The 17,139-nt window shown below is 36.1% G+C and overlaps 1 protein-coding gene across 7 annotated transcripts in view; it reads left to right on the top strand.

Annotated features, from left to right (window-relative positions):
- Window positions 1-17,139, top strand: part of DIAPH2 (diaphanous related formin 2) — a 980,096-nt gene that overhangs the window by 513,815 nt on the left and 449,142 nt on the right. For all 7 annotated transcript variants that reach the window (XM_013047536.2, XM_004775974.3, XM_013047535.2 and 4 more), the window contains one exon: window positions 10,713-10,842. In XM_013047536.2, coding sequence (XP_012902990.1) covers window positions 10,713-10,842 — 130 coding nt within the window. The remainder of the gene's footprint in view (window positions 1-10,712; window positions 10,843-17,139) is intronic.

The following is a 17,139-nucleotide window of genomic DNA, read 5'->3' as shown; positions in this document are numbered from 1 at the left end:
AGATCAGTTTGCATTTGCTAAATAAAAATGGAATCATTGTGCATGGTCTTTTTTTTTCTTTTCTTTTCGGTCAGGGTTTTTAAACATGTAACTTTTCTTGGTACTTTGGAGGCCATACCTGACTGTCCAGGTGGAAAGTCTTTACCAGCTCAACCTCCTACATCCTTTCTCTCTTACACCTTCCCATATTCCCGCTCCCAGCCTTAGGGTCTACTGCCTGTGATGTTCTAGTCTTCTCTCCATCCAAGCCTCTTCTCAGGAAAGAACCATTTAAACAGAGGTAGCAGATATGATTTTTGTATGTGATTTCTACCATTATACAGAAGACAAAACCCACATTTGGCCTATGCCAAAGTAATAAAGCTCTAATAATGGAATGGATTTTCAAGCACGATCAAGTAGGATTGAAAGAGGTTTTTGGACAGGGACCTCCGCTGAACCTCTGAACATACACCCACTCTAATGGGGTCCTCATGTATTACTTACCCTGCCTATAGAGAAGGAGAATGAATTGAAGCCCCCTTTGGTCCCATTTAGAATTTTGGTTTCCTGAAATGTCAGCCATTTCACCTAAGAAAAGAACTAATGTCTTGCTGGTCTTCCTTCTTTTTGATCTGTGTGTCAAAGAAAATAGTCCTGTATAGATAAAAGGATACTCAGGAGGACAGGACCTCCAGGATTTCATCTATATGTCCTTGGTCCAGGTCAGAGGGGTGCCATCAGAGATGGTCCTGGTCTATTGGACTGAAGTCCAAGCTGTTAGTGACCCAGGGATCACAGGTAGGGGAGCCTGGCAAACCAGCCTATCTCTGAAGATGCCTTGCCTGTCTCACTTCTCTTCCTACTTATTTTCGCATTTAATCTTTTACTCTTAATTCATGTGCATTTAATTATTTTCTTGTTATTTTATTTATTCATAATGATAAGTGTACTCTTTAACCCCATCACCTATTTTCCCCATTCCCCCACCCACCTCCCTTCTGGTAACCATCAGTTCACTGCCTAAAGTTCAAAGCCTGTCCCTTGATTTTTCTCCTTCTTTCTTTCTTTTTTTTTTCCCCCTTGATTGTTTTCTTTCTTAAATTCTGTATATGAATGATATCATATAATATTTGTCTTTTTCTGACTTATTTCACATTGCATTATACTCTCTAGATTCATCCATATTCTTGCAAATGGCAAGATTTTATTTTTTTTTTCTAGGGCTGAATAATATTGCATTGTTTTTGTGTGTGTATACATACACGTACATACCACATCTCCTTTATTCATCCATTCATCTGTCAGTGTACACTTGGGCTACTTATGTAATTTAGCTATTGCAATTAATGCTGCAGTAAACGTAGGGGTGCATGTATTCCTTTGAATTAGTGGTTTTGTATTTTTTGGGTAAATACCCAGTAGTATAATTCCTGGATCATATAGTAGTTAGAGTTTTTTATTTTTTTGAGGAACCGCCATGCTTTTTTTCCACAGTGGCTGACCCATTTTGCATTCCCACCAGCAGTGCGAGAGGGTTCCCCTTTCTCCACATCGTCACCAATACTTGTTGTTTCCTATGTTTTTTATTTTAGCCATTCTAATATGTGTGATGTGATATCAGTATCAGATTGATATCTGGCCAGATTGATGGGCACCATCCTCAGAGTTTCTGATTTAGTCGATTTGGTGGATAGCCAAAACTTGAATTTCTAACAAGTTCTCAGTTGCTGCTAGTAATGCTTTTCAGGGAACATGGTTTGACAACCAGTGAATCAGTTATGCCCATCCATTCTACATACTCATTTTTAATTCTTAGTTCTTGCATTGCCTGATTTCTTCAGGTGTAATTATGCTGAACTAATCTGTAACAAATACTTATAATACCTTTTGTCATTGGCTTCACCATTTTTCAGCTGCTACCTATGCTACCCCCTCTATTATCTAATTATCATCCACAGTCAGTATTTTGAATAAATTACCTTACACAATGCTTCCTCTTTCTGGCTATCTATTGTTTTTAATTTTGCACCCCAGTACTATACTGAATCTGTGCTTGAAAGTCACCAAAGTTTTCTCTGATCATCAATTCAGTCACAGTTCTCTTTGGCTTCTCTCAAACTTTTATTCATTCAACAAGCATTTACTGAACAAAATAGATACAGTCCTGTTTTTTTTTTTTAAAGATTTCCTTTTATTTTTATTTTATGTATTTATGTATTTGACAGGGGGAGAGAGCACAAACAAGGGACGCAGCAGGCAGAGGGAGAGGAAAAACAGGCTCCCTGCAGAGCAGACAGCCCAACTTTGGGCTTGATCCCAGGACCCTGGGATCATGACCTGAGTCAGAGGCAGATGCGTAACTGACTGAGCCATCCGGGCGCCCCAGTCCTGATTTTTTTTTTTAAGATTTTATTTATTTGAGAGAGAGCGAGTGCACAAGTAGATAGAGGGGCAGAGGGAGGGGGGAAGCAGACTTCCTGCTGAGCAGGGAGCCCGATGCCCAGCTCAATCCCAAGAACCTGGGATCATGACCTGAGCCAAAGGCAGCCACTTAACCACCTGAGCCACCCAGGTACCCCAGTATAGTCCTGACTGTGAAATGAAACCCGTAGCCACCAATGCAAAACAGAGGGTCCATAGAACTCGAATCAGGAGACACTGTGTGAACAGGTGTTTGGATTGGTCTTCTGGAGCAGGGGGCCCACCACGCTAGGACTGAGGCCCACATAACTAGTAAAGGCAGTTCCACTGGAGTGCAGAATGGGGGGCTAAGGAGCACAAGGCTTGGTGTGAGCAAGTTAGGTAGCAAGTGTTGGTGCCATTCTGGTTTCCAGAAGTGGCTCTGAACTTACGCTGTGGAGCAGGGGAGGAAAATGGCACCAATCAGCCTATTCCTTTGTTCCTGGAGTAATCTCTGCATGAATGCTGCCTCTCTGGGACATACTCTGAGATAAGCAAATGGCCTACACACCATGATCCCAGGCACTCTTCAGATTGCTGTTTCTCTGTCATAGGTCCATGAGCTGTTTTCCTGCCTTCTCTCCAAAAGCAGCTCAGGGCCCTCTGGTCTCTATCCCAGCCAAGCCCACTGACCTTTAAAACTCCAGGCTTTAAGTCCTGCTGGTTGCCAGAAGTCATGAAATTAAGCACCTCTCACTTTCCAATACAGTTGCTATGGGAATTTGTTTTCACCATGTGCTCCCCTGTGTCTGTCTGTCTCTGACCCTTCTCTAGGACCATGACTCCCTCCCCACCACAGTGGCCATATTCTGTTTCTCTCCCGAGCTTGAATCTCTGCACCTCCTACCTCCTTCAAAGTGGCCTCTTCTCTACCTTTAGTTGTAGAGTTTGTTCTGCCAGTCTTCAGGTCAATTTCGGAGGTATTTAGGGTGATTTGCTAGTTATCTTGTTGTGTATTATTGTGATGAGGTGACTTTATCATCCTCCTATTCTGCTGCTATCTTCCAAGTCTCAGTAAATATTTAAATTGAACACACACATATACATACACATATACACAGAAACACAACGATGATGAATGTAAAGAACTTATCAAAGTCTCTGGCCTATAAGCACATGATGGATGGGTAAGAAATGTTGGTTCCTTTTCCCCTTAAATGATGATACTACCACCTGGTGAAGGAAGAACATCTAACATCATGAAGAACTGAAGCAAATGGGTAGAAATCTTCACCCATTCATACAAACCACAGATATGTATTAAGTACCTAGATGTCATTGTTCTAGATGTATGTAAATGTGAACAAAGCAGATCAACAAATCCTTGTATTGAGTATCTGGCATTGAAGTGGAGAGGGATAAGAAAGTATAAATAGAGTAGTATATTTGAGATCAGGTCTATGAAAAAAATAAAAGAGAGAGGAAGTAAGAGGTGTTGGGAGAGTGGATTGCAATTTTAGAATTAGAAAGTGACTTAAGTATAGATCTGGAAAGAAGGGAAGGAGCTAACCATGTGGATGAATTAAAGTGAAACCTTCCAATCAGAGAACACCAGCAGTGGCTCTGAGTAAGACACATGCCTGGTGAATTGAGAGAGCTAGGAAGCAAGCATGATTGAGGGTAGTGGTAAGTAATAATAGCTAGAGACACCATCATGGTAGTTATGGGGCCAGATCACTAAGGGACTTTCAGGTTATGGTAATAGCTTACTCTTTGCGAAGAAGAGAAGCTAGAGTAGGCTTGTATCACTTTTAATCTGTTTAATGATCATGGTCATAATAATACAGTATCTTACTCAATTCTGCAACTCTGTGATCATAAGTACTTATTTAATGCCTATTTTATGGAGGAAAAACCTGAGGCTTAGAGTGTTTAAGTAACGTGCCCAAGGTCACAAAACTAGTGAAGTATAGAATCAAGATTCAAACCTGTTTCTGTCTGATTCCGAAGTCTGTGCTTAGTAACTATTTTGATTAGAAATTTGAACTCTAGTATATAAGTTGTAAAGACCCATTGGATTTGTTTAAGGAAGAGAATAGCATGGTTGTATGCAGCTTTAAGAAACATATGTGGGTTGAATCCTATAGGATAAAATGAAGTAGAGAAAATGGAGTGCCATTCTACCTTCTCATAGATTATCTCCACATAGATAAATAAATATTTATAAATAAATACAAATAAATATTCCACATTTATGTTTAAAAAATGAGCTTCACTTTCTTCCTAACGTGAGCTCATTTGAGATAGTCATTACTTTCTTTGTTTCCAACATGATACACCCATTCTTTTAATAACCAAAATTTAAAACTTCGATATTTCCCTTTCCTTCATTCCAAATATTTTTTTCAGTGACTTAATCCTGTTTATCTTTACAATATGTCTTGAATTTGTTTTCTTTGCCTTTTTTTAAAAGATTTTTAAAAATTTATTTGACAGAAAGAGAAGTATTTATTTGACAAGTAGACAGAGAGGCAGGCAGAGAGGGTGGGTTCGGGGAGGGGTTGGGGAAGCAGGTTTGGAATCATGACCTGAACTGAAGGCAGAGGCTTTAACCCACTGAGCCACCCAGGTGCCCCTCTTTGCCTTTTTTACATATATCCTAGATATCATTTTAATTTTACCAGTTTTTGAGATTTGCCACCAAATTACTCTCCTATGTCACCTCTTTTCTATATAATTTTGTGTTTTTTTCCTAAGTTCTGAGCTCCCTGAGTCTTTGAAGGTACCACGCATCATTTATCTCTGATTGTTATTATTCAGCACAGTCCCTGCCCACAGTGGATCACTGAATGTATTTCTACATTCATATTTGCTTTACTCCTAACCTGCCTCCCCTTAGAAGCATATGTTGCTTCATTTCCTGAGCAACACAATATAATTTTATTCTGGCATTCACTCCAACCTACCTCTCAATAAATACGGTGTACTGGAAACTTCTGGGCTTTGTAGTCAACCTTTCTTTATATGTATGGATATGTACACATACACATACATGCACACATATGAATAGAGTTTAATTTAGAAGTATTACTCTTAAAGCCCATCATGTGGGAACTTATATGGAGAAAAATCTTGATTTAGAAACATAAATTGCCTGCCTAGTATGTTTTAACATTCTCCTAGGTGGATAAAAAAATAATAATATTTTTATAATAATATTATTATATTATTGTGGATAATATAATAATTTATGTATAAAAATAATATTAGGAAAACAGCGCCTCTACCCTTGAAAAAAAACTCATATTGCCTAGAAGAAAAACTACTGTGTTGTGGTGCCTGGCTCAGTCGGTTACATGCCTGCCTTTGGCTCAGGTCATGATCTCAGGGTCCTGGAATTGAGCCTCTGCATTGAGCTCTCTGCTCAGCTGGGAGTCTGCTTCTCCCTCTTTCTCTCCTTCTGCCCCTCCCTACCACTTGTGCACTCTGTCTCTCTCACTCTCCCAAATAAATAAAATCTTAAAAAAAAGAAACCCTACTGAGCTAAAATGTTTATAGTGAAGGAACAGGGCTGAAAAAAAGACATTATTACTAAGATAGAAAAGTCTTCAGATAGGAGGTGGTATTTGAGTGGTCTTGAAATACGAGTAGGTATTCACATGGTAGATAGAAGTAAAAAGGGAAGAGGGAAGAAAAATCAAAAGAAAAGGGGGTGTCTAGAGAGAATAAGATATGCAAAAGCATGATGGCATGACATTACATGGTATGTTCATACATTTGTAATCAGACCAGAGTTGGGCATGCATCAGAAAACATCAGGGAACATGTTAGAAAAGTAGGCAAGGGCCAGCTCACAAAGGGCCGTATGTGCAAAACCAAGAAGTTTGTATGCTTTTCTAGTAGATGCAGGAAGACTTTGTAATGGAAACTTTGAGTGGATTCTTATCTTTTCAGAATTAAACATTTGAGGGGCGCCTGCATGGCTGAGTCGGTTAAGCACCTGCCTTTGGCTCAGGTCATGATCCTGGGGTCCTGGGATTGAGCCCCACATCAGGCTCCCTGCCCAAGCTGGAGGCCTGCTTCTCCCTCTCCCACTCCCCCTGCTTGTGTTCCCTCTCTAGCTCTCTCTCTCTGTCAAATAAACAAATAAAAATCTCCATTAAAAAAATTAAACATTTGAGGGGCGCCTGGGTGGCTCAGTGGGTTAAGCCGCTGCCTTCGGCTCAGGTCATAATCTCAGGGTCCTGGGATCGAGCCCCGCGTCGGGCTCTCTGCTTGGCAGGGAGCCTGCTTCCCTCTCTCTCTCTCTCTGCCTGCCTCTCTATCTACTTGTGATTTCTCTCTGTAAAATAAATAAATAAAATCTTTAAAAAAAAAATTAAACATTTGAAAACTAAGATCTGTGTGTGGAGAGGTTGAATTTCCAAAAACTGTTCGGTTTAAAGAACAGTACACATGAGAAGGGAGCTTTGCCTCTGTGAGAGGTGGTTATACAGTGGATAGTGACCAGTTATTTTCAGTTCCCACTGAGGACAGAGCAAAAGAAGTAATATTAAATCTCAGCAGAGGTGAAAATTACCTACAGAAGGGGTCCTTCACAAAAAAATCGAATGTGGCTGATGTAGATGATTAAAATGTTGTCTCAGGCTCTCTGGCTGTGCTGGCAGCCACCTATTTTCAAAGACAGAGCAAAGACTAGATTTTCAGGCTTGAGTGAAAGTATTTGGAAAAAATATATATTTTATGTGGTAATTAGTTATTCATATATTTTGCTATCTGCCTCAGGTACAGTGTTGGGAATGTATTAGAAATGTCAAATGTAAAAATTATCTTCCATAATATAGCATTTATATTTATTAGAAAAAAGATAAAACTATCAGAATTTGCTGTGTATATAGGTGTTGTTCTGTTAAAAGTATTTTATATTCATTTACCATTTCAGAAATTTATTAAAGAATAGGTAGATACAATTAGTATAAATTTAGTTATTAATCTTTATGTGTAACATTTTTTGGTCAGATGGTTATATTTAAAGTCATTCTGGTTTACTAAATGATGGTGCTCTATCAGTGAATATAGTGAATTGCTCTGTCTTATTTTTTTGTTATCATTAGTTGATAATAGCCTATTCAAATATTATAAAATGTTTTTAGCTCTTTCAAATATTTCCAATTTCTGGAACTGCTGTTTGTGTTTTTATTATGTGGAAATATATGCAAGACATAAGATTGTAGGTTTTTTTTTTATCCTTTTCTATCTTACAAAGAAGTCATATATATATCTAATACCTCTGCCTAACTGTGGCTGTTGAGAGGGAGACAGGGAAAGCATAGGCAGGGTTGCTAAAAGGCACTTGGCTCCTGATGGAAGCAAACCTTGAAATGTTGACAGTATCCTCACTACTGAGACTTAGGCAATCTGGACAAGTATTAATGGAATCTTTGATGTTAATGTAAAATTTCAAGTTAACCAGATATCAAATGGAAATCAGTTTTATTTCTTAATAAACCCAAACACTTTGGAAGTGGTTTTACACATACTCAGATTAGACTACTTTTGTATTACCCCAAGAGATATATGTATCCAACTAGAATACTTCAAAGAGTAAATTATTGGATAAATGCCATTGACCTTTATAATTGATAAAGGGGAATGTTCTTAGTTGCCTTCTGTGTTGACACTGAACAACACAATATGTCCTGAGAGAGAGACAGTGCCTAATGTGTGAATGGTGTAGATGCAGTTAAGAGAGGCTGAAGACATGATAATACAAAGTAAATATAATAGGTCAAAAATTATTTCCCCCTGTATTTTAATAGTATCTATTTATTTTAAAATGATTGGTCTAGGAGTCATACATATAGAGAAAAATTAAAAGGACCACATATTTGTCACAGTTATTCCCTGGCAGTTTGAAACCTTAAAATAGACTCTGTGTGAAGTTTTTTAAAAAATAAATATTACAATACAGATTTAACAGTTTGTCTCCCATACCAAATAAGATATTCTTCAGCTTGACAAAAGAGGCACTTGTCCATGTTTGCCCATGCTTTGAAAGAAATATTTCAGTTTTTTTTTTTTTTTTAAAGCATACCCGTGCTCTGTCTGTAACTCTGATTTCAGTGAAGATACCAAGATATTTCTTTAGCTGAAATGTTATGGTTCACTTATCTTCTTGGAATGTAACCATTGCCTCTACTAAATTTCTTAATAGGAATTAAATTAATGGACCTGACTGAATAAATATTTATCAAATAAAAAATAGTTTCTGAAAATTAAGTATTTATCAGTATACATGCCAAAAGCTGGTTTTTAAATCACCCATAAATCTGACATATGAGCATAATGCTATTTTTCCCTTTTTGTGTTTTCCTTTCCAGTATTGGCCATGTGCATTTAAAATATTTTAAAAATATATATATTTTTAGAACTTGGTGTCCTGAAAAGTTAGGTAGAGTTTTGTTGTTCTTATTATTAGTGGTGGTCATGGTGTCTGTGTGTCCGTATAGTTTCTACAGGGTTTATAAAATATAGATCAGTTCCCTTTCCTTCAGGAAGATGTACCTTTAATTTTCCCTACACACCTAATTTTTTTAGGATTAAGGAATTCAGGTAATTTGTGAGAAAAAAAGAAAATGTGAATTTTCTTATAAATTGTAATATCCAGCATACTCTGAAAATGTTGCACTTTGTAAACATGTAACACTATAATCCCAGGTATAGACCTCTGTTTAGGAGCATGAACCTCCCACTGATTACTCTAGGGCACAAACCTTACTTAACATAAATTGCCCTTGAAGTGTTGTTGAGGTTTGTTCTTGTAGCTTGTCCTTAAATTGTGTCATTTTAACCTTGTAGTGCTTAAAGGTGTTAGGAAGATCAGCAAGATAATACAAAATTTCAAATATTTCACCTATGTGGGATAAAGTAATCCTGAAAATTCTAAAAGCATTCACTGTGACCTTGTGACCACCTGAACTGTCAACATCAGGCCTCCTGTGGTGGTTTGTTTTGAGCCTAGAGACTATATTTCTTTTAAGTTCTCCATATCCTGGGGACATAAATAATTGTTAAAAAGCTGTAGTACAAAACGGATTCAGTATATGTCTGACTGATTAAATGTGATTTTTTTTTCCTTTGTCACTAAAACAGTAGCTATTAAATATTCTGTTAATTACCTAAATATCTTCTACAGCCTTTTCATAAACCTATCTGGGAAAAATTTATTCTAAACAGAGTAATCCTTAAAGCTAAAAACCCCAAATTAGTATGCATATCAGTGGGCAACCCCATCATCTAAGGATTATAGAATTAAAACACCTAAGAGAATCAGAAAACTTGATGCTTTATTCCTCACTTATCCTTTGTTTGTAGGTAAATTCTTGATTTCTTCTGCAGCTTAGCCTAGTATGAATGTTACATTAAAGAAAACACTTAGATTTGCATCATAGATTTTTTTGTCTAATACTTCAAAAAGATTTTTATCATTCTAACTATAGCATCTCCGTTCTAAAAGTATCTCTGAAAAGTAAATAACATACATAAGCAGAAAAAAATTATCATCACAATTGTGTGGTCAGATTCTATTTATGAATCAGCATAAGAACTTTCCAGTTTTTCTTATTTGATGGTCCATACAAGTAAAGGAGGGTAAAATGTAGTTTTTATATTAATTTGCATCAGTAATGGCTACAAATAAAGATAACCTCACAAACATGTCCAGCTTCCAAGAATATATTTCAGTGATAAAGCAAAGAACAAAATGCTGATAACATAAGCACACATTAACTTTGACTGCAATTATTAATACTTAAATTAATGCTTTGTTCTCAGAGAATAGTTCATTTTGCCATAATAATTTAGACATTTTACAATATATATATTAAAATTAAAACTTTTGTTGGTTTTGGTCATCTTTTGTGTTTTAAAATAATGGTGCTCCTTTCAAAATCTAGGGCATTGTTTCTAGGCCCCATTTGGAAGCTACCCTAACTTAAAAAAAATTTTTTTTGTTAATGATTTTATTTATTATTTACTAGAGAGAGAGCATGAGCAGGGGGAGGGGCAGAGGGAAAGGGAGAGAATCTTAAGTAGACTCCACACTGAGCACAGAGCCTGTCATGGGGCTCCATCTCATGACCCTGAGATCATGACCTGAGCCAAAGCCAAGAGTCAGATGTTTAATCAACTGAGCCATCCAGATGCCCTGAACATTTAAAAAAAAATTAAATTAGTTTTAATAAATTGAGTTTATCCTTTCACTTATTTAAGAAAAAAAAACTCTGTTTACTTACCCAACATACATTAAAAATATTGTTATTTCATTCCAGATCAGAGATACTAAGTCAGCAGATCAAAAAACAACCCTCTTGCATTTTATTGCTGAAATTTGTGAGGAAAAATACCGGGATATCCTGAAGTTTCCTGACGAACTGGAACATGTAGAAAGTGCAAGCAAAGGTAATTGATTACTATTTTGGACTATTCTTTGCCTGAGTATTATATTTTAAATGGTAAGATTAAAAAACATTAATTTTATTTTTTCTGTTTACTGATATTTGAAAAGCAAGGAGATAGTTTTCATTAGCTTATGTTTGCTAGTATAGTATATTTAATGATCTATTTTTCACTTATGTCATTTTTTAACATTGCTAGGATATTGACACTTTCACATCTCTGATCTGATAGTATGTTCACTCATTCATTTCATAAATACTTAAGTGCATATTGTTTACAATGGAACTATACCATGGGCTTTTCATGATATCACAATGATTGTGAGACAGTTCTTGCTTACGGATTTTCTCACTGTTTCTATTATTCCACATTAGTTACATGTTAGTAAATATGACTCTGGTCACAAATGTGTGTTGTTAAATTGAAGAGCCAAGATACAGAAGTTCCTTAGAAAAGCAGTTGCCAGAAAACTGATGCTATATTGCAGTAAGCATAATTTAACATCTATCTTAAAGGTTTTTATTTTAATAAAGAAAATAATGATACTGTGGAATACTACTCTGTCTCCTATTGTTATTCTGGTCCTCATACTACAAAATGAGATACACTGGATTAAATCAAAGAAATACATTAAGTGTTTGATTGATAATACCAGACTAGCAGAGGTGACCATTGAACAATATATTATATATTTTTTTAAGATTTTATTTATTTATTTGGGTAAGGGAGAGGGAAGAGAGAGCGAGTCTTAAGCAGATTCCACACTGAGTGTGGAGCCCAACATGGGGCTGAGACCACAGCCTGAGCTGAAACCAAGAGTTGGGAAGCTTAACTGACTGCACCACCCAGGTGCCCTGACTGCTGAACAATATTATACAAACAGTATTCTGGGTTTTACAGACATATATTTTTTCCACTTCAACAAACACTAACAGGTTTATATCATTTATAATAAACTTGGGAAAGGTATATGCTTTCGAGTCCTTACTGAAAGTCCTGAGTTATAGGGAAATGGAGAATTTTTTTTTTAATTTTTTATTTTTTATAAACATATATTTTTATCCCCAGGGGTACAGGTCTGTGAATCACCAGGTTTACACACTTCACAGCACTCACCAAAGCACATACCCTCCCCAATGTCCATAATACCACCCCCTTCTCCCAAACACCCTCCCCCCAGCAACCCTCAGTTTGTTTTGTGAGATTAAGAGTCACTTATGGTTTGTCTCCCTCCCAATCCCATCTTGTTTCATTTATTCTTCTCCTACCCACTTAAACCCCCATGTTGCATCACCGCTTCCTCATATCAGGGAGATCATATGATAGTTGTCTTTCTCTGCTTGACTTATTTCACTAAGCATGATACGCTCTAGTTCCATCCATGTTGTCGCAAATGGCAAGATTTCATTTCTTTTGATGGCTGCATAGTATTCCATTGTGTATATATACCACATCTTGATCCATTCATCTGTTGATGGACATCTATGTTCTTTCCATAGTTTGGCTATTGTGGACATTGCTGCTATAAACATTCGGGTGCACGTGCCCCTTTGGATCACTACGTTTCTATCTTTAGGGTAAATACCCAATAGTGCAATTGCTGGGTCATAGTGCAGTTCTATTTTCAACATTTTGAGGAACCTCCATGCTGTTTTCCAGAGTGGCTGCACCAGCTTGCCTTCCCACCAACAGTGTAGGAGGGTTCCCCTTTCTGAAATGGAGAATTTTTAATTAGAAACTTGAGAACTGTCACAAATAAGGACAATCATTAGATCATTTCAGTGTTATCACTACTTTTTGATTGCCCTTTTCCAGAATTTCTTTTTCTAAATTTTATTTGTTTAATACGTAGATTGAATTTCAGAAAGATTTTGAGAAGTCTGTCAAGAACGTGTTTAAATAAAATGATCTTTCTAATTTTACAGTGATTCTTAATTCATAATTTTTAAGTTTTTAGTTCTTACATTGAGGATACTTTACATAAACATATCCAATAAACACTTCTAGTCAAAATAATCTGGAACAACTGTAATGAAATGGACAATGAAGTTTATATCAGCTTTGATTTTAAGTCTAAACTCTAGCTTATCTATATTTCTATATTTCTATCTCTATATCTATATAAATTTATACAAACTTTTAACCTCTATTTTTATTGATGAAGTTAGCTTATAGCGCACAGCCTTTTGAGTTAGATACTATAAAGTTCTAATCCAAGCTGGTAACTTCTTAGTTCTGTAACCTTGAGCTAGTAATTTAAACTTCCACATTTTTGTTTCTTCATCTGTAAAATGGCAGTGATAGTAACAAGAAGATCCCATGAGTTGACATGTTTAGAGTATTCAATAAAAGGCATGGCACTTAGTAAATATGTAGCTGTTGCTATACCACTATCTTTATTAGTAGTAGTAGTCATAATATGTGATATATTGCTATGAATATTGTAGTTCCTGCTATTGTCTTGTTAGAAGGGGATAACTATAAGGGTGCCTATGGTCCCTATAGTGTCTGCTAACTATGTATTATATCCAGTTCTGTTTGTTTGTTTCCTGTGTCTGGGCTTTTGATAAATACTTTCATATTTTTATTTTATACTGTCACCAACTTCTTTCTCCCCATCTCTGTCAAGAGAAAAATGTCTCTGTTGTATCTTGATTATTTCTGCTTTTTTGTATTTTTCCTGCCAGTGTTTTCAAAAGATTGTTGCCAGAAATCCTCTTCCTATCTTACTATTAGGACCATAGCCATTCCTACTCTCGTTATTTTGACTAGTTCTTTTTTCTTTCCCTATGAAATTCAGTCTCAACTCAAATTCTTAAGCATATTCCACCTGCTTCCATCCATCTTTCATTTCCTCCCTAGTTCTCATTTCAGTGTGCTGAGATATGTATTCTCTTGAGCCTTTTTATTCCTTTCTGATAATCCTATCTCTGTATATCATTTCATGCTGCATCCTATGCCTAGAAATCTCACCTGCCCTGTCCTCTAAGACAACTGACTATCATTTGTCAAATCCCTGTTTAGAATTCATTTTTAAAGAATATTTTGCTACTAAAGCCCTAGGAAGAATTACTCTAGAATTTGGTCTACAGGGGGGAAAAAAACAGGGTGAAGGGTCAAGCCAATTACCTCTCATTTATAGTTAAATACTTTTCCTTGATATTTGAGTCTAACTTGTTAGGTTAATATACAGTTCGGTCTTGTTTGAATCACATTCTGTCACCTCTAGTACTGTATATAGTCAACCAGGAAAAACACAAATTGGTCAGTACTATATAATCAATATTATTTGATAATGAACTGTCTTGATGTGAAATGATCGCCTTCAAAAGTACAAAAAGTACCTTTCTTTTAAAACTAGAGGGTTATCAATAAGATGAAATAAATTAATGATTGAATTATATGTCATATTTATTTTTTTGAGATTATTTGAGAGAGAGAAGGAGAAAGAGAGTGAGCAGGGGGAGGGGCAGAGGGAGAGGAATCTCAGACTGACTTCCCAAAGAGCGTGGAGAGCAACACAAGGCTAGATCTCATGACCCTGAGTTTATGACATGTGCTGTAATCAATAGTCGAGTGTATAACCAACTGAGTCATCCAGGTGCCCCTATAACTTATATTTAGAGAACAATTGTTTGACTACTAATAACTTTTTATATGTTTTTTATTTTTGTAAACCATATATCAATTTTGATAACATAAAGAACTTTTCTGTCTGGTATCACAATTAAATTTATTTCAGTTAAGTAGTAGAGTTATAGGCCTCAAATTGACTGACAAATAAATGCCTTAAATGCCTTAAAATGCCTAAAATGCCTTAAATATGTGTGATCTGTGGATAAATTTATTTTATAATTGTGTTTATTTTTTAGCTAACCTTCTAAAATTCTGTGTATCTTTGAATGTGCAAAACTGTGGTATAAACTTAGCATATTTTACCATATAAATTATAGCATTTATACATATTTTAGCATATTTTCCTAGACCTCTGTTAACTCAAAGATATTGGGGGAAAACATCATCTTCACATTAAAACAGATATATGTTATGAAACAGAATTCAAAATCCACATGAATTTTTAAAAAATGAAACAGATGACTTCAAAGAAATTTCACACTTGCAGTTGATCCCCAAGGGTGAGTGATCAATCTTCTTTTCCGTTTAGGGTACCTGGTAAGAAAAGTTTATGAGGCATTGCCTAAAGAAAGATACAGTGGTTTTGTTTTGGTTTGGCTTCACTTATTTATCTATTTAGTTATTGCCAGGAGAGGGGAAGCAAGCAGTCAGGGTTAGGGAGTAGAGTACCTAACGTTCTTCTAAACAGACATTCTCATATCCTTAACAAAACTCAGCATCAAACACTACAGTGTCATTTTATTACCAGTGAAATTAATAAAATAAAATTGCTCTGGTCGTTTCATTTTTGGCTAAATTATAAATCGGCAGGTCCTCTCATTCATGTTTGAAATACCAATGAGTCTTTAGAGAGAGAAGAAAAATGATTGCTTTAGAAACTCTGATGCCTTTAAAATACTCTTAAGATTTTACTGGTTATTTGAGAGAATGAGAGAGAGTATGAGCAGTGGGGAAAGGCACAGGGAGAATGAGAGGCACACTCTCCACTGAGCAGAGAGCCCCATGTGGAACTCAATCCCAGGACCCTGGGATCATGACCTGAGCCGAAGGCAGATGCTTAATCTACTGAGCCACCCAGGCACCCCTAGAATACTTTTGATAAACCACAGTTACCTTTCCCCTAATGAATAGTTTTCAAGATTATGTGTGTGTGTATTTTGTGAGCATAACTATATATAATAGATACAGAGATATATATTGTATAAAGGATACAGAGATATATATTGTATAAAGGATAGCCACTGTGGCTATCACTTTAACTTTGAGCTTTAAAGATTACAGTTTGATTTAAAACCTCTAGTGTTTTATGGATTGGCTCTAGGGATTAAACCAAAAGAGTTACTAATAAAGTTTAATTAAATCTGTTCACTCAACAGGGAAAAATTACTTTACTGTATTTGAAAGCACTATTAATCCTAAGGTTTCACATAAATATGAAACGGGTTTCACTTCAGTGAAAAGCTGTTAAATGTCCTTTAAACAGTGTTAATTTCTTATGAATTAAATCAATTATTATAAATTTTCTTGACCAGCTGTACCTTTCGATATCTGCCATCTTTCCATGTAATATTAGTAACTCTGATCAGTTATTTATCTACTCTGACTTCTTTTTTTTTTTTTAAGATTTTATTTATTTATTTATTTATTTGATAGAGATCACAAGTGGGCAGAGAGGCAGTCAGAGAGAGAGAAAGGGAAGCAGGCTCCCTGCTGGGCAGGGAGCCAGATGCGGGGCTCGATCCCAGGACCCTGGGATCATGACCTGAGCCGAAAGCAGAGGCTTTAACCCACTGAGCCACCCAGGTGCCCCTCTACTCTGACTTCTTTATAAAAAGTTCAGAATAGAGGAAATACTATAAGGAAAAATGCATGAAATAAAGAAAAAGGAAAATGTAAAATAATAGAGTAAAAAACTATTGGGGGAACAATAGCAAGAAAAAGCCAAAATATTTTCCAAAATTCCAGAGCTGGCAGAAGCTTTAGACATCATCTCATCCCTGCTAAAAAGGATCCATGATGGCAATTCATCCAGATTCATTATTTTAAAGTTCAAGAAACTGAGGCCCAGAATGATGAAGGAATTGTCCATGACCACATAACTAGATTGGAGAATCGCGGAAGGTTTGCAGACTTTGGAGTTAATTTATTACATATTTTTCAGCTCCATTTTTGCTTCCTTTGTAGTCTAAAATACACAACAGGGATTTATGCTCATATTGGAGTAAATGCTAACTAAATAAAAGATTTATTGGAGTGTAAATGTTACTATGTCCTCTGTGTCATGGTCTATAGTCTCTGCAGCCCCACTTTGACAGAATTACCCTCTCCTTTCTTTGTGTCACAGCAACACTTCAGCCTTATTAGTAATATGGTACATACCACATTCATAGTTTTTTTCCATTGTTTGTTTCTCTCTGTATGTCCTGGATTTGTCCCTATAGTCTCGGTGCTAGCGTAGCATCTCAGAGAGAAGTAAATGCTCAATAAATGTCTATTAAATTGAATCATTGCATATCATTGTAGTATAACAGGCATATTTCAAAATATGACATGGGAAATTGACAGAGAATTGCAGCCCTAAAATTACTGTGTACTCTAAATACAAGGGGGAAAACAAGGTAAGTCAGAATAAAGAGGATACCAGAACAATATTTCCTGGTCTAT

Source organism: Mustela putorius, unplaced genomic scaffold (genome assembly GCF_011764305.1).
Source record: "Mustela putorius furo isolate JIRA1106 unplaced genomic scaffold, ASM1176430v1.1 tig00003846_pilon_pilon_pilon, whole genome shotgun sequence".
Lineage (NCBI taxonomy): Eukaryota > Metazoa > Chordata > Mammalia > Carnivora > Mustelidae > Mustela > Mustela putorius.
This window is presented reverse-complemented; position numbering and strand designations above follow the sequence as displayed.